At 49.6% G+C, this 22,840-nt stretch overlaps 1 protein-coding gene across 3 annotated transcripts in view; it reads left to right on the forward strand.

The window, feature by feature from the left end:
• The window catches only part of ANKRD52 (ankyrin repeat domain 52), a 1,656,133-nt gene that overhangs the window by 330,922 nt on the left and 1,302,371 nt on the right, over positions 1-22,840 (forward strand). For all 3 annotated transcript variants that reach the window (XM_069653745.1, XM_069653746.1, XM_069653747.1), the window contains one exon: positions 20,442-20,654. In XM_069653745.1, the coding sequence (XP_069509846.1) occupies positions 20,442-20,654 (213 nt within the window). The remainder of the gene's footprint in view (positions 1-20,441; positions 20,655-22,840) is intronic.

Genomic DNA, 22,840 nt, shown 5'->3' on the forward strand with positions numbered 1-22,840 from the left:
GGCCCTCCCCTGACCACCTGAATCGAGGATTCACGGGGTCTACATGGGAGAATACGCCCAGGTTTCTTACACTTCCTTGTATGAACAGGGATTATACCTCTTTGTATTAGCATGAACTACCCAAAGGTTTGGTAGAGTGGTCGAGCAGCTAGGCTTAGTATAAGAGGTCTTTGTACCCAACTACAGCACTCCTCCTTCCTGAGCATTCCTTGGTTCAAGAAAACACTTAGACACATAGAAGTTATTTAAAAATTGACATTACATACTCTAAGGCACACTGTTGTAATTTTCAAATCAGCTAGACGGTATAAGAACACTTGCAATACTCGTAGGATAGTAAACCACAGGTGAAGTCGCAATATCATAGATCTTTCAGTAGCAAATCACTTTGTAAACCAACTGGAAACATAAATGCAAACTCTTAATAACTTTTTGTAGCTTCCACTGAATCCCATCTTAACAGTCCAACACTATCTAGTTTGAGTGTCTGAAAGTTCAGATGGGCTACTGGGCCACCATTAGCTGGCAGGTTGACTGGGAAAAGGTGGAAAGGAGCAACATACAGTGTTCAGAGTGCTAGAATCCAGATGGTTGCCCTAGTATTGTAGAACAAAGGGGGGTCTGGGAATCTCTGTATTGTAGGTAAGTACATTTGTTGGTTAGAAGTAGGATCAAGGAGGTTAGTATGACCCCAGGACCAGTGCCGTGGGCCAGGGGGTTTTGCCTCTAGAGTACGAAAGGTTGTCTGTCCCAATGTTAATCTATGGAGACCTGAGGGGTAGCACAAAACAAGCTATTTGCAGCCCCCAGAGTCGCAGGATCACGTAAGCGGACCCGAGGTAGGTTATACTGGTGGTGGACAGTACCTTGGATTGAAGGAGGTGTTGCTGTGGGACAGTTCCAGCGGTGAGGTGACAAAAGATATGTGTCTTGTTCTCTGGTCATGTTGATGGGGAGACGGTGACCTCGGTGGATCTGGCAACAGCACTCGCGCAAGAAACTTTCAGCAAAGGATCTTGAAGGTGATGGCTGGTTGGTACCTTTTGCAGGCTCGGTGGACAGATGGTTGTCACGACGGTCAACTCTTCTCCATTTCTCGGTTCTTGCCCCTGGTGAGTGGACTCTGGAGCTGGCTCAAATTGTTGCAGGCTTGGAATGAAAGTTTCTGCTGAAACCGTGCTTCTGGAGACGATGCACTGCGATGTAACCCAGGACCCCAGGTATTGGGAGTTTGCAGGCCCTGGGGGGGGGGGTCGCAGCTCTTCAGGGGATGGCACAAATTGTAGTTCGTCTCGAGACATTTTAGGCCCACCAGTCTATAGGAGGAAGTTGTCTTCTTCAGATCTTCCCTGCCGATTCAAGTGACGAGGTCAGGACCGCTCCGGCGACAGAGATGTCATTGAGAATGGTTGTTCCCAACACTCCAAAGGGTCGAAGCACCGACAAGGATCATCTAAGATCAGTAGCCAGACAGGCCTCCACTGGGACTGCAGAAAATGCTTGTCACCAGCCCTTCTCAGGATCGGTCCACAGGTCTTCGGATGTCTTCACAGCTGTGCAGCATACTTGTCTCCTCTTCAGATTTCTGGGAATGGCTGCAGGACTCTTCTTATCCTAAGTGCAGGTGAGCACAAAAACTCAGCCGAACCAATGGAAAATCTGCCACTCGCACACCCCAGCAGTGGTCCAATCACAGACCACTGTGGGAAAACTCATGCTTACATTCTACACCCATTGAAACCAGTTTGTGGATTGCGACTAGCCAGTCCCAACCCACTTCCTGGCTTCCAACACACATGAACAAGGGGGGGTACTGGGAGTCCCTCTGCCAGACATTAGTCCTGGTTATGAGAGACTTACCCAGAGTCTTTATCTCACTATCTTTCACAGAGAAGAATCCCAAACATATCAGTCTTTGTCCTGCCCAGGGGCAGTCCAGCACCGAAATGCTAGGCAATTCTCCTCTGAGCAAGAGTACCAACAGAAACCCCAGACACGTATTTCGGTCTGGTTGGACCTCATCAGTAGGGTGGATCTGGGCCTCTCTAAGAATAGTGAGCAAGGGGTCCACGTCTGCATTCCCCTAGTAACTTAGGGTGAGACCCAAAGTTACTTAAATATTCAAATTAACAACGGGGGTCCTGGGAGTCCCTCTGCCAGACATTAGTCCTGGTTCCAACACACATGACCTGTACTAGCCCGTGAAAAGCACTACTTTCCCGTTCAAGTGCATGACCCTAAAAATGGTAAATCAGGAAGAAGGCCAAAAAACAAAATGGCCAAAGAACACATGAAAAACCTTGTGGCATGTCCATATTGGGACACTACCCACAGTTAGTAGCCAAACGTTAGAAAGCTCGTACCAAATACAGTAAAAATTGTAAAAGTGGAGCTGCTGCCAACAGCTTCTCTTTAGGCACATTTAAAAGTAACCAAAAATCCTTTGAGTGTCGGTCTAGGGTGATACAAAAGTATCCCTATTTCATTGCATTGGAAGATGTGTTGTGCAATATGATAAAATGTCAAAAGAAAAAGGGTAACATAGTTTCCCAGTACTGACAGTTGCAAGGACTTTCCCCATAATAAGTGAGCAAAAGGCCTGTGGAGTGAAGCTGGAGGCTGCTTTCCCTCAATTCCGGCAGGCACAAGTGGGTTAGTTGGTCTGGAGGAGTTTTTCATTTCTCACCAACTCCTAGGGCTTGCCTGGGCTGCTTGAAACCTAGGAATCAGCATCCCGTCCTCCTTGCTTCACAATGTGGTTGTTGCCTCTACTGGATAGTCAGTTTAACACTTTGACTGTCTAGTGGGACCCAGTTGTAGTTTTCCTGGTGTGGGGACCTCCAGTGGTGTGTCCAGCTGCAATTTCCAAAAACTGTGGTCACTATTGCAGTGCTTTTGCTGTTGAGTCACTGAGCCTGCATGACTTCTCACAGCCTCCCAACCTGAGCTAGGCCCGTTGGGACCATTCTTCCTGGGTCATAGTCTTCATTTGTTCACCTTGCCCATTCAACTGACAGCTGCATTCCTCCCTGCTGCTCATGTACTCCACTGTTTAGGCTTCTCAATGGTGTGACTCTAACTTAATTTCTTCACAACCGAGATCTCCTGTTGAAGGTCGCTTTACTCACTGCTGGGCATTCATTCCATTCCCCCGTGGTGTTTGGCTTCCATGCTGAGCTGCCCATCCAGTACCGAACCTCAATTGTCCCTTTTGGTGATGCCACTACTCGCTTTTGCAGTTAACCATCGTAGATTGGTGATGGAGAACACTTTTATTGGAGTTACCTTTTTAGGTCCTCACCCCTCTCAATGATATCTTTGGGTCCTGTTCGTGCATAGTTTTCTGTGTGAAGGCCTCTTACCTCCATTGCTACAATTGGGCTGCCTATTGATTCCTGCGGTTCCATAAAAACATTGGGCTTTGGGCTAAACTATGCCCCCTTTGAATCTCACTAAAAGTCCTGTTAGAATGTGTGCTTGTGTGAACATTTCAATTTGTGAGATCCCTATTCTGGCGCAACAGAACCTCAAAGGAAACACCCTGTAAACCAAATAGGATATACATATATATATATATTTCTGAGGCTTGACGATCTGCTTAGATCACATGCTCTGCATAGTCCGACATCTAGTGGTAGTCGCAGAGTATTACAAGATTTGTTTTTGAAACTCGAAAAAGGATGTTGACCGGGTAGCGCGACGTCTACTGTACACATGCTCCTTCACGCGTTGAGGTCCCTAAGATTGTTTCTTTCCACCCTCGTGGTTGGTTGCAAGTTGCAGGGTTCCTTACAGGCTGATGCCTTTGATTGTCTAAATTGTACTCGCAGAGTTTCTCTTTCTGTCCTATACGGTCTGTGTTGCCGCTGCATCATTTACTGCTAGACGACCCTAAGCGGACGGCTCCATCGTAGACGCCGCCTGAGTGACTCGATGACTAGACACTGCGGCCTTCACAGGCCTCAGTCCTTGCAGTAGGGAGAGCGGGGGGAGGTTTCATATAGTTGCATCCCCTTAGGCAATGCCTATTCTGCCACCCTATTTTACTTTGTTACCAAACTGCCCTTTCCATTTACTATGGAAAACACCCCCTTTTAAACTGTCCTACTTGCAATAGGTTTCCTTGGAAGGATACACACTGAGTGTGCAACTACTGTCATCCTAGGGATGACCCAGAAAAGGTCTGCGGGTCATGCAAACCTTTCCGCCCTAGACACTAAAAGACTGCTGCACCAAGTGCTGGGTCATCCACGCCCAAGCCTCCATCAATGTGATGGGGGAATCCAGTGAGGGCAGTATCGACTTCCTTAGTGACGCCGAAGTCGACCGAGGTTCGTCGGAACTCCATTTGCAGGCTCCCAACTCCACTAAGCAGTCCTGCAGCTCTGTGACAGAGACTACACCAGGCGACCCAAGTACACACACTTCAAACACGCTAAACGAACAACCCACGGGCGACCAGCAAAGTCGTTGACCGTTGAAGCCCATGCGCTGTCTGCAGAGAAAGCCTCTAAACCTTCCCTGTCCTCTGGGCCATCGCTTACGCTTTTGCAGCATGACAAGCCCCTGGAACTGGCATTGAAAGCCATTTTGGGGCACTGCGCATAAAAAGGCCCTCCTTTCGCACGCCAAAAAGCAAGCAGCGAAAAGTGCATCATTGTCCCCTAAATCTACGCCAGAAAAACAAGAACTTATAACATGTCCCTGCTACCATTCTAACGACAAATATGCCGAAATTACCAAAATCTTGGATGCCTTTACCACTCCAGCCCACTGTCTCTCGGGATTCTGGTTCCTCCCCTGGTGCTATGCAACACAAAGACCAGAAACACTCTCAACACACATCTACCCCCTCAGTTTTTCCAAACACCACTGAGTGGACCCCTGAACATTTCAATATTATAATGAAGAGGATGTCCTGCTTTGCAGATTTCATGGACAGGCACTCTGAAGATCTTGGGTCTCCTAGGGACCCCTCTCAAACGGGGGCTTCTAAACACAAACCCCCTGCCAAAAAGCCATGTCTTGCTATCTCGCAGCCCAGCACTTCTGCCCAGGGCCTGCCAGCCTCCCTTTATCAAGACCCCGCTCAGGACATGTATGTTATTGATTCCTCAGGGCCACAAGACCCCGGCTCTTTCGGAGACCAGGGAGATCAATACAGCCAAGACCAGTACTATGACGACGACAATAACATTTGTCATCCAGTCACCTGACCACCAGGATCAGCCCGTGGCAGACTCTACCGTAGATCGTCAACTACAATATAACGAGCTGCAGCTAAGTTCAAAATTTTACAAAACAATGCCTTAAGAGCTGCTCTAAGCCTCCCGAAGAAAGCCCACATCTCAGAGACTAAAAGATCTGTTAATTGGCTTTCAACGAAAGATCAAATCTTCCTTAAATCCGTCTCCCTGACTCACAAATGCCTACACCAAGCTGCCCCTCAATACTTGATAACGAGATTCACCAGACCAGCCTCTTGCCACCCTTCCAGAAAGGTTAACTCCAACCTCCTTTTAGTGCCAAGTTTCAAACGCACTATGTCTGGAGGGAACAGCTTTCCTGTTAAAGTGGCACAATTTTGGAACTCCCTACCTCCAGCCATTAGGGAAGACCGTCCCTACTTACAATTTAGATCTAATACTATCCACTGGCTCAAGGAACATGATACCTAACGTTTCTCCTTATTATATTTTCTCCTGCACTATATTATATTTACTGTAAATTGTGTATAACTATGTTTCTGATGTTTGTTAATCTGCTTAGAATCACATGCTGTGCATAGGTCCGACATCCAGTGGTCACTGCAGAGTATTGCATTTTGTTTTTCGTAGTCGAAAAGGGGACGTCGACAAGGCGTGTCTGTAACACTATCCCTATAGTGACGTGTGTTGTACCCACAATCCCTCACGCGTCGAGGTCCCTCAGATTGTTTTTTCCGCCCAGCTACTGGTCGCCTTTACGCAGAGCTCCTCGAGAGACATTGCAGATTTCATCTCCTCGACCTTTGGTCGTTTTCTTATATTAATATAGAACATATCGATCCCCCCCTCGACGCTGTTGTGAAGCTGTCTCCGCCGAGCAAGATCTTCGACGGAGGGGACGAGCGGAGGAGATCCTTCGGCGTTGCCGAACACGTGGCCTGGCCTCGCAGGCCAAATACAGTAGGTAGAGTGGGGGTCGTGGGACATCTCTAGTTCTTTTCTGAGAATGCCTTTCCTTTTCCCCTTCCTTTCCCTTGGGGTGGTTATCACGTTTTATTGCCTCGGCTATGGAGAGGACACCCTTTAGGTTTTGCCCGCTTTGCAAGGGCAAGTTTACTTGGAAGGACAAGCATTCACGGTGTAACCGCTGCTTGCCCCTCGATCACAGAGGAAGGTTGCACGGCTTGTCGGCTTCTTAAGCCGAAGACTCTAAAAGACCGTAGGGTCAAGAGGTGGGCGGCCTACGCTATGTCGAAGGCCGAGGCTCCACCCACCGTCGCTACCTCCGACAGTGACGAGGAACGTGATACCACGACCTCCGCTACGGAAGTCGAAAACCCCCCTAGAGAGCGCACACGCGCTTCGTCGTCTGTCCCCGGCCCCGACGGGCTCGGCTCACGCCCTGCTTATGGGGATGAACACCCCGGCGACACTGACGCACACAAGACCACACATAAGCACACAATCCATGGCTCTTCTTTGCCGAAGGCAAAGAGAGCATCAGCGCCCAAGGAGACGCAGGTTTCACCGGCGGCCTCCTCGGACCGTTCGGGTTCGAAGCCCCTCTCGCAACCGCAGCTGCGACCAGCGACTGGGCTTTCGGCAAATAAGGGCGCCGCCCCCAAATCATCGGCCGGAGCGCATCAGCAGAAGGCGCATGCCGCCGTAGAGCGATCGATACCCATAACGTCGAAACCACAGCCCTCCGCTGACAAACGAGTCGCTGAGAGCTTGGCGAGGATCGTGGTAGCCGACGCCCACAAGCGTACGCCGAAAGACTCGTCGAGCGCTACGCAAAGGTCGAAAGACACGCCGAAAACACAGGGACGATCTCCTTCAGTCGAAGGGATTCCCAGCACACCTGAAGGCTTTTCGGAGGGCGACGGGACACTTTCCTCGACGTTGTGGGAGAGGTCGAGCCGTTTTCAGCTACAAGACACCAATTTTCCCCCGCTAGACCGCTCAGGGGTACCCCATGAAACCATGGAAAGGCTCCATCTCTGCATGGAAAGAATGGAGAGGTTTATGAATACCCAAAACCCTCCCACTCCAAAGAGAATAAGAGAAGGGCCTCAGGAGGACCCCAGGGGCAAAATTCCAAGACTAGTCAATCCCCACCAGGACACAGCCTCAGACATCCATAGTGTGTACGACCTCACTGGGGAAGAACATTATTTTGAGGAAGAGGATGATTTTATGGACGAGGAAGAGGGACGGAACCAGGAGGAAGGTCTGGAAGACAGCCCAGACTTGGTAGGAGAAGGCTTCGGAGAAAATCCAGAAGAAGGACCTTCTCACCCCTGGCAATCCCCTTCAATATATTCCGACACTGATGTCCTGAACCTAAATCCTCCTGACAATTCACCTGTTAGAAACACGTCTCCCATTGACGAGCAACCCACATTTAATGCCCTGTTGCGCAGAGCAGCAGCACACTTCGAACTGGACACTGGGGAGCTCTCCCCTGAATTAGACTTTGTAGAAAGGGTAATTAAGGAGAAACCCCCGGTCAGTCAGACAATTCCCCTCCTCGCTTCGGTGAAGAGAAGAATCATCCCTTCGCTGTCCACACCCGCACTAATCAGAGGGGTCAATCCTAGAATTGAAAAACTTTTCACTCCTTCACCCTCAGACCCGCTGTACATCAGGGGACATTCCATTCCGGATTCCCTGGTAGTAACCAACACAAGAAAGAGGGCAGGGGTACCACTTTCCACCAGTGAGGCACCACCTGACAAAGAGGGCAAGCGGTTATATGCCCTTGCAAAAAGAGTTACATCCTCAGCCGCCTTTTCGGCAAGAATTTCCAACAACAATTCTTTGCTCGCTAGCTATGCGGACGCGCAGTGGGCCAAACTGCGCAAAGACGCCGAAGAAGCCCCGGAACCATTACGTACACGCCTGCTTTCAACTATTGGCGAAGGAACCCAGGTCAACCAGAGTATTGTAAAGAGCTCTTTGGATGCGGCAGAAACTGCGGGACGTTCCCTAGTTCAGGGAATAGTCCTAAAACGACACGTATTGCTGTGCAACTCAGGGTTCAAACCGGAGACACAGGCGTCTTTAATAAATAAACCTGTTGAAGACTCAAATCTCTTCGGGAAAGCGGTGGATGAGGCTCTGGAGATGGCTAAAAAAGAGTTTGATACTATCAAAACTCTTGACCAAATCTCTAAGCCCTCTACCAGGCGCGGCTATGGCAACAAAAGCTTTTTTCGTGGCCAACGCCAACAACAAAACCAGCAGCAACAGTACCCTGCCACCAATTTCCAGACCAATAGTGGCCAGTACAGCCAAAGAGGACAGCGCCGGGGCAAAGGAAGAGGGTGAGGGTCCACCCCCAGAGGTTCCCAAGCCCCTAACAACACCAAGTGACGCAAAGATTTGCGTCCCCTCCCATGCAACACCGGTCGGGGGACGGATAACGTCCTTTCTTCCAGCATGGGAGGGTATAACGTCAGACCGCTGGGTACTTTCCACCGTAGCCCACGGATACTGCATCGAATTCAACAGTTCCCCAACATACAAACCCCCGAGGGGACGACGCATGTCACCGGAACATCTTGCCATCCTTCTACAAGAAGTACAACTACTGCTGGAAAAAGGAGCCATAGCGGTCGTGCCTCTATCTCGGGTAACGGAAGGTATTTATTCAGTGTACTTCCTTGTACCCAAAAAGGATCTAAGCATGCGCCCTGTATTAGATCTGCGCCCAGCGAACAAGTTCATCAAACCCCAAAAGTTTCGTATGGTGACCTTACAGGAAGTGATCCCACTGCTATCACAGGGAGATTACATGACAACATTGGACATGAAAGATGCATACTTTCATATTTTAATGTTGCCAGCGCACAGTAAATACCTCCGGTTCATGATAGAGGGCAAACACTACCAGTTCAGAGTGCTACCCTTCGGCATAGCAGCAGCACCGAGGGTATTCACGAAGGTACTGGCAGTGGCAGCGGCCCACCTGCGCAGGTTGTCCATCCCAGTTTACCCTTACCTCGACGACTGGCTCATAACAGGGGATTCTTACGAAACATGCTTCTCCAATACCCAAAAGACTGTAGAACTTTTGTTCCAGTTGGGCTTCTCCATCAACGAAAAGAAGTCCAGCCTAGACCCCAGCCAAATCAAACAATTCCTAGGGGCTCTAATTCAAACAAAGGACGGCCTCGTCTTCCCCTCCAAAGAGAGGGTCCAGAACATGTTGTTTCAGATCCCTCAATATGTGACCGGTCGAGAGGTGACGGTACGCAAAGCAATGCGCTTGCTAGGCATGATGGCGTTGTGTATTTATTTGGTACCTCACGCGCGCCTGCGCATGCGCCCAATGCAAGAGTGGCTCAACAGCCAGTGGTGTCAGGCCAGCGGACTATGGGACAACCTAGTGGTGGTCTCGCAGGCCTTAGTTCTCTCGCTACGGTGGTGGACAAAGTAAAACCTAGGAAAAGGGAAACCTTTTGCCACACCCGCGGCGGAAGCCACTCTAACCACAGACGCATCCCTCACAGGATGGGGGGCTCACCTATCCCATCAGACTGCTCACGGAGAGTGGACTCCGAACGTAGCATCCAAACACATCAATCTTCTGGAGCTACTAGCGGTGTTCAAGGCGCTAAAAGCCTTCAAGGAACACCTACAAGGCAGGACAGTGATGGTCCTTACAGACAGCCCCACGGCCATGTATTACATCAACAAGCAGGGGGGAACCCACTCTCCAGGACTGTCCAAACTGGCCCAAAACATATGGAAGTGGGCTCTCAAACAGAATATGTTCCTTCTGTCACAACATGTACCAGGGGAACTCAATCTGCTGGCAGACAAACTCAGCAGAGATTTTCCCCTGCCCGAAGAGTACGAATGGCGACTGCACGAAGACATCGTCTTCGACGTCTTCACGCAATGGGGGTTCCCAGAAATAGACCTGTTCGCAACCCTGGAGAACTCACAATGCCAAAGTTACGCCTCCAGGTACCCCCAGAACCAATCCAAGGGGAACGGTCTGTCGATTCAATGGTCAGGGAGATTTGTTTACGCTTTTCCCCCGACTCCCCTTCTCAACAAGTTAGTGCACAAGATGACCAGGAACAAGTAACCATGATACTGGTGGCCCCATTGTGGGCCCGACAGCCATGGTTCGCTCACTTGATGGAGATGTCTCTATCTCCCCCAGTGAAACTCCACTGCCCGTACAACATGCTGTCACAAGACAGGGGCAGGACTCTGCATCCATGCCCCCAGAACATGAACTTAGCAGCCTGGCTCCTGAGATCATAGAATTTGGACATCTACAGCTCCCACAGAGACGCATGGACATCCTCAGGGAAGCCAGAAAACCTAACACTCGCCACTGCTATTCTAGCAAATGGAAGAGATTTGTCATTTGGTGCAGAGGAAAGAGCATCAACCCAATTGACTGCTCTCCCACACATATTATTCTATACCTGACCCATTTATTGGATTCAGGTCTAGTGTTCAATTCCATTAAAGTCCACCTAGCGGCACTTTCTGCATACACCACTTCCCAACTCAAAGTGTCGTGGTGGAAGATCCCTGTTATAAAGGCCTTCATGGAGGGAGTAAAGAGAATACACCCCCCAATAGCTGACCCAGCTCCCGGATGGGACCTTAACGTGGTACTTACCAAACTCATGGGCTCACCATTTGAACCCATGCACAAAGCATCTCTTAAGGACCTCACTCTTAAGACTGCTTTTCTAATAGCTATCACCTCCATCAGGAGAGTAAGTGAACTACAGGCTCTTTCTGTTCTAGACCCCTTTGTTACAGTTCACAAAGATAAAGTGGTTCTACGCACTCACCCAAGGTTTGCTCCGAAATTCATCTCAAAATTCCACGTAAACCAGTCTATAGAACTACCAGCGTTCTTTCAAAATCCTTCCAACTTGGGAGAAAGGACTCTGCACACACTAGATGTCCGCAGAGCGGTCATGTTCTACATGGAAAGAACCAGACCACTGAGGAAGACTAATCAGTTCTTCGTCTCGGTGGCAGCAGGAAGAGAAGGGGATGCAGTTTCAAAGTCCACTATTTCTAGATGGATTGTTCAATGCATCACTCTCTGCTATACTCTTGCTAAGAGAGAACTGCCCTTTAGGCCAAGAGCACATTCTACTCGAGGCACGAGGGCGTCCATAGCATTCATTGCAAATGTTCCCCTTGAGTCCATCTGCAAAGCGGCTACCTGGAGTTCCTTGCACACCTTTACAAAACACTACTGTCTAGATGCACACTCTAGATCTGACTCCCAGGTGGGACAGGCAGTATTAAGACATCTTTTCTCTACTGTTCCTTCTCATAACCCACCGCCTACTCCGGGTACTGCTCGCTAGTCTATGCACAGCATGTGATTCTAAGCAGATTAACAAACATCAGAAGACAATGCATTACTTACCGTAAAAGCATTTCTGATGGTTGTATCTGCTTAGATTGACATGCGCCCACCCTTCCTCCCCGCTTGGATGGAAGGAACATAGACATCCTTTTCTATATTTCTCTCTTTTCTGTACTCACTTACGTCTAGAAGGCTCCCTCAGGGCAGAAAAATACAAACAGAGGGACCTCGACGCGTGAGGGATTGTGGGTACAACACACGTCACTATAGGGATAGTGTTACAGACACGCCTTGTCGACGTCCCCTTTTCGACTACGAAAAACAAAATGCAATACTCCGCAGTGACCACTGGATGTCGGACCTATGCACAGCATGTGAATCTCTAAGCAGATACAACCATCAGAAATGCTTTTACGGTAAGTAATGCATTGTCATATCTACTGATCTTCTATGTTTCGACATATTCTCCAGCATGGGGTCTGACATGGATTCACATGCTCATGAATATTCCCTGTCGTCAGGCTGGGAATCCTCGGTAAAGAAAAAATCAGTATCCGTTTCGTTTCTGATTTGTCTTTCTTAGTAGTAACTGATCTCTGAGTCATACTGCCCCCAGCCAATGACTGCCCTCTCCCTAAGCCCCGCCTCTGGCAGCCATCTTCAGATTTTTACCGCACGCTCAAGTGTTGGGAGCCCTCGTGCTTTAGCTCTCGAGTTTTTGCTGCGTTTTCGCACTTTTTCAGGAGATTTTCTCATTTATTTCGGTTTAATCGAGCCTCAAGCTCCACCGTTTCTACCTCTGATAACGGGGACCCGTTTCGGAATTATTCTACGCCCCTCAAGGGTGAAGTTTTCGTCGAGTTTACACTTCTTGGAGGATTCCGGAAGATCTGCGGCCTACCTCAACGGACATGGCCCAGGACAAGGGAAGCTCGACGCCCGGATCCAAGCTGTTCAGGTGCTGCCCTGGATGCGGATTGCAGAACGTTTTCATGGAGGACGAGCACTTGCGTTGTCTCTACTGTCTTCATGAGGACAAGACGCACGTGGAGAAGGACTGTGCATTCTGCAAGAACCTTTTCGGAACGGACCAAACAAGATCGTCGTTCCCGCCTCGCCGCCTGGCTAGAGAAGGGCACAGCAGGTGAGAAGGCGAAGAAAAAGTCTGAGCGGGCTTCTAAGTCCTGTGAGGGCTCCCCGGCAACGGGGGCCCAACAGAAGGCCAAGCACCGCAAGTCTGCGGGCACTGGGAGCACCGAAAAGTCGGGCTCTTCGGCTGCCAGGCAGGGCGCTGGTTCGGGGAAGAGGAAGTCCGAGAACCCGGGTAAGCCGCTGGAGCGGACCCGATCGATCTCGAAGGGGGAGCGAAGCGCTGACCCTCCCCCCAAGGACGAAGGCCCAGGACGCACCTAAGGTGGCGAGGGCTTTGATCCATCCGGCAAAGGCCTCTGTCGAAGTGGTCGCAGCGACCCTGGCGAAGCCGATTGAGACTACGCCAGTGGAAACGGCCTCTGGGCCCAGAGTATCCCTGCCACAGTGGAGGGAGTCCTCTTTCCAGCCCATCGTTAAGACCCCCGTGAAGCCCCCCGGTGGAAAAAGGGGGGGGGGTGGTGGCCATTACAGACTCGGAATCAGCCTCTGAGGAGGAGCTGGTGGAAGCCGAGAAGGGCCTCAACGAGAGGTTCATAGGCCTCAACGAGAGGTTTGAGAAGGTTCGATCCCAGGGGACGGTCCCCGCTGACGTGATCGAAGATGGCGACGTATAGGGCCCTGTGGAACAGCCATCCCGTCCGTCGCAGCCATTACCCGAGCCCCAGGATAGCTCGGCGGCCATTTTGTTGGCAATCCAATCCTTATGTACCGAGATAAGGACGAGATTACCACAGACCCCTACGGAGGATCCAGAACCGGGCCCGTCGGGAAGCCCTCCAAACAAGCGGAGGAGAGTCCACCTGTAACGCTCACCTGATTCCCGCAGAGGCGCCGGTCTTGACTGGGTGAATGCCGTATCTTCAAAGGTGATGTGTAACACACGGTTGGCTCTTTGGGCTGGACCTCTGTGCACTGTATGTCTGACTCGAAGAGTAAGATGTCTGCAGATAGAAAATATGGGATTAATGAACTGGGGTTATTGGGTGCCTCTCTCCTCTTCCCTTTCTCTTCTCCTGTAGAACCCCAAAGGTTAACGCCCTCACCTTAGGGAAGTGAACGCCGAGCTCTCCATCTGCCTCGGGGCAGGGTGCCGTAACCAGTTTCTTCACTGGATAAGGGTGCAGGCCTCTTGACCTCAGAGGACTGCTGTCCGTCGTTAACTGCACGAACGGTAAGTTCTGGGCACTTCAAATGTCTTAAAAGTCTTTTGTAATGATATCTCTTGTTTTGCAGGGTTCCGGCGATGGCGGATGGCAGGCTCAAGAGAATTGAGGATCGAACCCGCGTGAGGTATAGAAGCGCCTGGAAGCACGTAAGTAAGCGCTTGTAGCCTGCTTCACGATGCGCACTAACTGTCCCTTTTATCTTGCAGGTACAAGTTCGGAGCTTTAGAGAAGCTGAAGGGTGCTGGAATACCCACTGGATTCGGTGTGGGAAGGAGTAATGGCACGTGAGTAATAAAGTTGCCCAATGTCTTTAAACGCACCTTCTTTTGTCTTTCAGATGCGGGATGCAGCGCCGAAGACCTCCGGAGCGTGCGAAGAGCTGGTAAGCTTTTGTCTTTCAGATGCCGGAATGCAGTGCAAAGACCTCCGGAGCATGCGAAGAGTAGGTAAGCCTTTGTCTTTCAGATGCCGGAATGCAGTGCAAAGACCTCCGGAGCATGCGAAGAGTAGGTAAGCCTTTGTCTTTCAGATGCCGGAATGCTGCGCGAGGCAGCCGATGGACCAGGTAAGAGATGCGCTGCCACTGAAGACCGTAGTGCTAATCTGTTCTTTCTTTGTCTTTACAGGTGCTGCTGAAGACTGGATTCCAGGATGATAAGCCTTTGTTCCCTTAGGCCCAGGATCAGAAGCTGAAGACACGATGAGCGTTCTGCTGCAGAGAATGCAGAATAACGCAAAGCAAGATTCATCCATCGGGTGTGGTTTAAATAGCCTCCTGTAGTGCTTAGGTGTCTCCTTCCACAGCCTCGCCTAGGTAAGAAAAGAGTTCCTGCTTTCCAGAAGAGTTCCAGTGTTCTGAACCTAGGGAGTGGCTCCTGCCCCACCCAACAGGAAAAGTAGTCCCAAACAGAAGAGGATCAGGGGCTCAACTGGCAGGTAAGTAAGCAGCATGGTCTGCTGCAGGTAAGTCCACCCAAGCATTATGAGCCCTGCGCTTCCAGTGCTGGGACTGGACATCTTTATGAGCCTGGTGCCACTGGCGCCAGGACAGGGTCCAAAAGGTCCCAATTGGGACTGGCTGGCACTCGGAACCGGGGTTATGGGTCTGCTTCCAAGGGAGTTGGGCAAGTCCTGATCTTTTGGAAGCAGAGATCATGACACCACCCCGCTCCGCCCTTCGTGCCTGTGGACCCCTCGTCCTTGCCGGATCCTAGAGAGGATACGGCGACGGACACAGCGACGGGGACGGACGATGACGGCGGCGATGACACAGCGGACATCCCGTCATCACCCCCCCCCCCCCCCCCCTTGCTGGCTTCCCCAACCGACGAAATTGGCGCTTTCCACGCCATGATAACCAGGGCATCCAAGCTCTTCCAGCTCTGCCCTGAAGAACAAAAAAAGGAAGGGTTTCTGTACCAACGACGAGAGGCCAAGAGGAAGACCGCCCTCACGGTGCCTTGGCTCGACGACATCTGGAACGAGGGGCTTGCTGTCCTCAAGAACCCTTCCATGGCACCCGCCAAGAGGGACAGGTACGAGAAGAAGTACCGAGTCCCCAAAGCTGCCCCCTTGTGCCTCAGGGCCCAGCCCACGCCGGACTCTTGTCGTCTCGGCAGAGGCTAAGAAGGCGGCAGCGGGTGCGGCGGCTTCAACTTCCATTTCCCCGCCGGACAGCGAGGGCAAGAAGTTGGACTCCATGGGACGACGAGTCATCTCGTCGTCGGTGGCAACGACTATTAAAGCGGCCAATGCCTTAGCGATCGTGGCCTGCTACGACAGGGAGCTCGGGTTCAAGATAGCTCCCCTGCTAGACTTCCTACCTGACAAGAGGGTGGAGGCCCTAGAAATTCTGCAGGAAGGCGAGGTGGCTTCGGATCACGCCATAACGATGGCAATAGACATTGCCGATACCGGATTTCGCCAACTGGGCAACAGAGTTTGCCTCCGACGACGAGGATGGCTTAAGGCGACAGACTTTCGCCAGGACGTCCAGACCAGAGTGTTGGAAATGCCGTTCGACGGCAACAACCTCTTTGGTAAGGCGGTGGACGATTGTCTACAGGCCATCAAGACCGACTCGGAGACGGCCCTGGCCTTAGGGGTGCTTCAACAGCGACGCCCATTTCGGCGCTCCGGAGGCAGACAGGGTGCCTCCAAACGTTGCAGCGGTGGCTCCTCCATTTACCGCCAGGCGCCCCGCTCCTCTTCCCAGGAGGCCTACAGAGGTCGTGGCAAGCAAGGGGGATCCCGCCGTCGTCGTCAAGGAGGCCAAGGCGGCAAGGCCGCCTCCAAGCAAGACTGACCCAGCCGTGTTGTCGGGCCCCGACCAAAGCACCCCGTGGGAGGCCGGCTGACTAAGTTCGTCAGCGTGTGGGAGTCCATCTCCACCGACCGTTGGGTGTTGGACACCCTGGCCAACGGACATTCGCTGGAAATTCCTAAACAAGTGCCCTCGCATTCCTCCCATTGCCAGGAAGGAAAATCACGTCCCTCAACTGCTGTTGGAGGTAAGGGCAATGCTCAAGAAAGGTGCCATCGAGCTCGTCCCCAGAAGGCTCCGGGGCTCCGGGGTGTACTCAAGGTACTTCCTCGTCAGGAAGAAGACAGGCGGTTGGCGCCCCATCGTGGACCTGCGTCGCTTAAACAAGTACATCAAGGCGCAGTCATTCAGGATGGTCACCCTCCAGCACGTGCTGAGACAGCTGGAGGAAGGTGACTTCCTGTCGTCTTTGGACCTGGAGGATGCTTACTTCCACATCCCTATTCTAAAAAGGCACAGGAAGTTCCTCAGGTTCGTGGTTCAGGGACGCCACTACCAATTCAGAGCCCTACCGTTCGGATTAAAGTCGGCACCCAGGGTTTTTACCAAGTGCCTGGCACCAGTGGCGGCGCGGCTGCGCCTGCAGGGGATCCACGTTGACGACTGGCTAATCCAGGCAAGGACAAGGGAACTTGCCGTCGAACACACGGCGAGGACCGTCCAGTTGCTCACGGAGCTGGGGTTCGCCATCAACTACCCCAAATCCCACCTAGTTCCATCGCAGATGGCACTGTTTCTGGGAACAAAGCTCGATACAGTGGGGCAATTGGCCTCCACTTCAGAGGAGAGGACCAAGCCCATCCAGGGCAAGGGGCGGCGCCTGCTAGCCACGGACGTGGCCAGGGTGAGGTCCATCAAGTCCCTCCTCGGGATGCTGTCCTCATGCATCTATCTTGTACCCCTTTGCAGACTTCGGATGCGTCCGCTACAGGAGTTCCTCGACGCCCGCTGGTTTCAGGCGACGGGCTGTTTCGAGGACAGGATCCCTCTCGACGAGGAGTTCCGTCGGGCGATCTTATGGTGGGGCATCCGTGCTCACCTCACGACAGGCACGGAATTTCAAATCCCGGCGTTTCAGGAGACGGTGACGACGGACGCCTCTCTGGAGGGTTGGGGGGCCCACACCGGAGACCTCCACGCAAGAGGCCTTTGACTCCTGGAGGAGAGGTCTCTCCACATCAACATTCTGGAGCTCCGAGCAGTGTTCTGGGCTCTCAAGTCGTTCCTTCCATCCCTCAAGGGCAAAGTGGTGAGGATCTTCACCGACAACACCACCATGATGTTCTATATACAGAAGCAAGGAGGCACCAGATCCCCAGCCCTATCCAAGGAGGCCCAGGATCTGTGGCACTGGGCCGTCGCCCAGGAGATGGTTCTGGTTCCCTTCCACCTGGCAGGAATAAAAAACACCATTGCCGACTCACTCAGCAGGGAGCTGCGCTCGTGCCACGAGTGGGAACTGCACCAGGATCAAGTGGATCGACTCTTCCAACGATGGGGCAAGCCCCAGATCGACCTGTTCGCGACGGTGACAGAGGTTGGCCAGCAGGTTCCCACAGCCGAGGAGCATGGGCGATGCTTTCTCGTTCCCTTGGGACGGCCTGTTTCTATAAGCGTTCCCTCCATTGCCGTTGCTGCTCCTCCACATCAACCAGCTCAAGAAGTCCAGGTGCAGGATGATCCTCGTCACACCGGCGTGGCCGATGCAGATCTGGTTCCCGGACCTTCTGGACTTGTCAACGTGCCTGCCAGTGAGGCTGCTGGCAGATGCGGATCTTCCCTCCATTCTCCATCACGACCCACAGTCGCTGAACTTGTAGGCCTGGCTCCTGCAGCACTAGAGTTTGGAGGGTACGATATCCCGGCTGATTGCAGAGTGGTCCTTGCAAAGGCCAGAGCGTCCTAAACTCTCAAGTGTTACGGTCATAAAGGGAAGAGGTTCTCTGTCTGGTGCCGTGCACAGAAGATTAGCCCTCTGCGGATTACGGCCCCTCAAGTGCTGCCGTACCTACTGTCGCTGACGAAGCTGGACTGGCTCACGCCTCCATAAAAATACATCTGGCTGCCATCTCCCGATATACCAGGACTACGGGACGGGCGTCCTTGTGGTCTCATCGCCTGGTGAAGGAATTTATGAAGGGACTAGTCCGATCATTCCCGCCGGTGAAGGCTCCTGCCCCGGCGTGGGAGCTTAATGTGGTGCTGACCAGGCTCATGGGAGCCCCATTCGAGCCTATGCATTCGGCGCCTTTGAAGTTCCTGTCATGGAAGACAGCGTTCCTCGTGGCCATCACCTCTGCACGACGAGTGGGAGAGATTCAGGCCCTATCTTGCAAGCCTCCATACTTGACTTTTCATGAGACGAGGGTGGTGCTGAGGACGCACCCCTCCTTCATGCCCAAGGTGTCGTCGGACTTCCACCTCAACGAGCCCTTGAATACATTTATTTTTTTTGGGCATACACATTATTTTCAAAATCTGCCTGGAATAGTATGTTTACTTTCTCGATGTTCGTTTTATGCCAGGAGATTCTGTTCAAATTGGTATTCATTTCCACTCTTATGTTATAGTATTTATCGCCCCCCTCATATGTGTCTACCCATAATGTCATTATTAACATTTTATGATCACTCTCTCTTTGATACTGTTCCTTCTCACATCCCACCACCATCTCCGGGTACTGCTCACCAATCTATGCACAGCATTTGATTCTAAGCAGTTCCACAAGCATCAGAAGACATGCATTACTCACCGTAATAGCATTTCTGACGATTGTATCTGCTCAGATTCACATGCACCCACCCTTCCTCCTCTAGTGGAGTAGAAGGAACATGGAATTCTTGCACCTTCTCTCTTATGTACTTGCTTACGCTGACTATAAGGCTCCCTCACGGCAAAAAAAATACAACCAGAGGGACCTCGACGCGTGACGGATTTTGGGTACACTACGCGTCACATTAGGGATAGTGTTAGTCACGCACATGTCGACATCCCCTTTCAATCTTCGAAAGAATGATGCAATATTCTATGATTTCCACTGATGTCGGACTATATTCACAGCATGTGCATCTAAGCAGATGCAATCATCAGAAATGCCACGGTGAGTAATGCAGTTCTTTTATTTAAACATGAATAATTCTGCACTTTTTGAGTAATATTTCTACCTTGACTGTACTGAAAGCCCTGATACCAGGCTAGCGATCGCAAGGATGTGTTTTCCAACTCTCACGAAATTACTGTTGTGTCAAAGGCATTAATTGAACCATATTGACAACTTTCTGTAGGTTGTTAGCCTTGTAGGCTGTACAAAACAGTGTATTGGCAATTTATTTGATTTTTAGAAAAGGTTGATTACTTAAGGTGTACTAAGCTTTAATTAGAATATTGTGTGTGAAACAGATAATGCTTAAAAGTTAATTGATAAATGTAAGAAAAACACAATCTTACATCTAAAACTTTAGAATAAAAAAGTAGAATTTTCAAGTAAACATTCTAAGGCTGCATGAAGCGGAGAAAGTAGGGATGCAGTAAAGAATAGCACTGTTGAACAGGGAATATTTGAGGATACAATTAGATAATCTGCCCACATAACATTTATGGAGAAGTTCTTTGGAAAAGAAGTGGTATGCCAAGTAAGGCGAATAATTATTTATTTTAAATGTGTATTTTAGTTTTTTTTTTACTTTAGTTCAGATTTTCTGTGTTTGTTTGCTCCCAGCCCCACAGATAAGCAGTGTATTAGCCACTTTTAATCAATAAAAATAGTCAAATACTCCCAAAAAATAAAAATGGGGAGTAAAAATACTCCCAATAAAAAATAGGGAACTGACACGTAGAACCTTATGCCTCTGCTTTCACCCACACAGCTCTATGTATGTGTTTCGACTAGTAGTGCACATAGTACCAAAGGAAGAACTACTATTGTTCCTATCTGATCAGAAGAAGTAAACCTTTATCTTTTAATGTGCATGCATAATTAGGTGCAAAGAAATCATTATTACAAAAATATTTTTGTTTTTACTGTTAAAACCTATTTTTGCTTGCTTATAAAATGCTCCCATTGAGAATTGGACTTAGTTTTACCGTAAACACTTTACTCCCAACTTTGAAAAATAGGGAGTAACATATTCCTAGTTCCAAATCTTATCTGGAGCACTGATTCTTCTTGTAATGTGATATACTTTTATGTTTTGAAATTTTACTGTTCTACCTTTTGCTGTCTGCCTCTTTCTTAGATTGATGAGCCCAACTCATTTGGGAACACGGCCCTTCACATTGCCTGTTACATGGGCCAAGATGCAGTGGCAAATGAACTGGTGAACTACGGCGCCAATGTCAACCAGCCCAACGAGAAGGGCTTCACTCCTTTGCACTTTGCAGCTGTTTCGACTAATGGGGCCCTCTGCCTGGAGCTTCTGGTGAACAATGGAGCTGACGTCAACTTTCAGGTACCAATGCTGGAACCTTCATTTTTTAGCAATAAGGTGTCCGGGTGTATTGTCATGCAATTGATAGTATTTTGTATTTCATATACTTTAGGGGTTGGCAATAGGTTTACAATCCCAGAAGAAAACCATTCTAAATTGTCAGTTTACACCAAACTAAACTATTCTACAGTTTAAGTTAATGGGAAAGAGCCAAATGGATGTTTTATGTTTGAGAATATACACCGCCAGGCACAGAACAACCAGTATGAGCTGTAATTTCTATGCTGTAAATATTGATCTTTTATGCTAAGAGCATCAGCATAGTGTTTTGGGGAGCAGATTCGAACTAGTGAAAAGCACTTCTGCTTTGATAGTTCGACAAGCCCCTTGGCTGTTTCTTGTACAATTTTGCAATAGTTTCCTTTTTGCTTTTGCATCACTTTTTCATTGTCTCTAATTTCGTTTAAAACTGGGTAGTGGCCTCCTTTTTCAATCTATTTTGGTACACTTGAGGTCTTATGTCTACAGCCTCCACAGGGTTTGTGGACAATGGTTATATATACATTACTCTAGCAAAAGCCCTTATTCTGACTATGTTAGATTATTGTAACATACTATTGTTAGGCACCACCAAGAAGAACCTAATCAAATTGCAATTATTGCAAATAAAGCACTAATAGCAGCACTTGGAATAAAAAAAAAAGAAGGGACCATATCTCAGACTAGGAGAGAGGTACACTGGTTACCTATACAAGAGAGAATTCTTCACAAACGCTCACCAGCACACATAAATGCATCGGCCAAAAAGCCCCTACTTAACTTAATCATTGCCTCACTCAAAAAGCCACAACCAGGTACCTCCGATTAGCAGAGCGCGGGGTGAAACAAGGATTCCCTTTAGCACCAGCACTCTTAATCAGCTTTCTCGGAGACTTTAAGAACACTGAAAGCTCAGTCCGAGCCTTTCCGCCGAAAATAGGCAACACGAACACATCTCGCCTGCTGTATGCGGATGACTTAATTCTGCTAGATCAGAAAGAGATTGGATTACAGCACCAATTGACCAACTTGGCAAACTATATAAAATCCAATAACTTGGAAATCAACAAATCCAAAACAAAAATCCTGATCCTAGCGAAAAATAAGTCCCACAAGAAACGTCATAGAGGATGGTTCCTAGAAAATACAAAGATTGAAACCGTCGAAAGCTACAAATATTTGGGAGTAACAATAGACAATTCAGTACAGGAGACAACCATGCAATCAATGCTATGGGGCAAAACCAGGAATTTAGCAGCCCAGATGAGATCAATCGATAAGAGATATGCTAAATTCTCTCTGGAGCCTGTAATCCAATTCTACAGAGGCAAAGTTGTCCCGGCCCTAACGTACGGAATGGGCGCAACCCTATCAATGCCGACCGCAATCTGGGCTAAACTCGAAGGCTTACTATGGCGCTCAGTTCTGGGCCTACCAAACTCAGCCGCAATTGCAAACATCAGGCGCGAGTTAGGGCTGCAATCCCTACTCGCAGCAGTAGAGCAGAACGCAATGCAAATTTATAGAAAAATCATCATGCCGGAAACCTTTTCGATAATCAAGTTGATAGCAGAAGAGCTTACAACTGGCTGTCTTAACATCTTAAAAAAATCGTCGCAAAAACAAAAAGCAAAATTGGATGAAATAGCCTACACTGAAGAAGAACTGATCGGAAACCCCCACAGAATAAAAAGAAAAATGGACCTCATGGATTGGATTAATACAGTCGACAAGGCCCAAGCTAACAAATTGACCAGACCTCTGCCCCCAACTTTTAACCAACTGAAGGTACTTTCGCCATATTGTTCGAAATTTCCAGACAAAAAACTAATGCACACACTTTTGAGAGCTCCTCTGAATCTAATGCCTACACGTGAAATTCTCAACATTAGACTCCAGGCTTCATCTACAGAATGCAGACTATGCAAATCATTAAAGGATCTGAAAATTTGAAGCATTTGCTGCTACACTGCAAGGCGGTCTGTCAAGAAAGAAGCACCTATTTTTCGCCTCTTGGGATGCCGGCCTCAGTTTTAGATGAAGACATTTGGTGGAACAGATTAGTGTCGGGAGAAAAGATCAAATGGACTATTTTGAGAACAAAGCTTCTGACAATCGCATTTGACAAAATGAAGGAAAGTGTAACATAAAGGAGGGAAGGTCGAAAC

Source organism: Ambystoma mexicanum, chromosome 3q (genome assembly GCF_040938575.1).
Source record: "Ambystoma mexicanum isolate Mex_15411 chromosome 3q, UKY_AmexF1_1, whole genome shotgun sequence".
NCBI classification, from domain to species: domain Eukaryota; kingdom Metazoa; phylum Chordata; class Amphibia; order Caudata; family Ambystomatidae; genus Ambystoma; species Ambystoma mexicanum.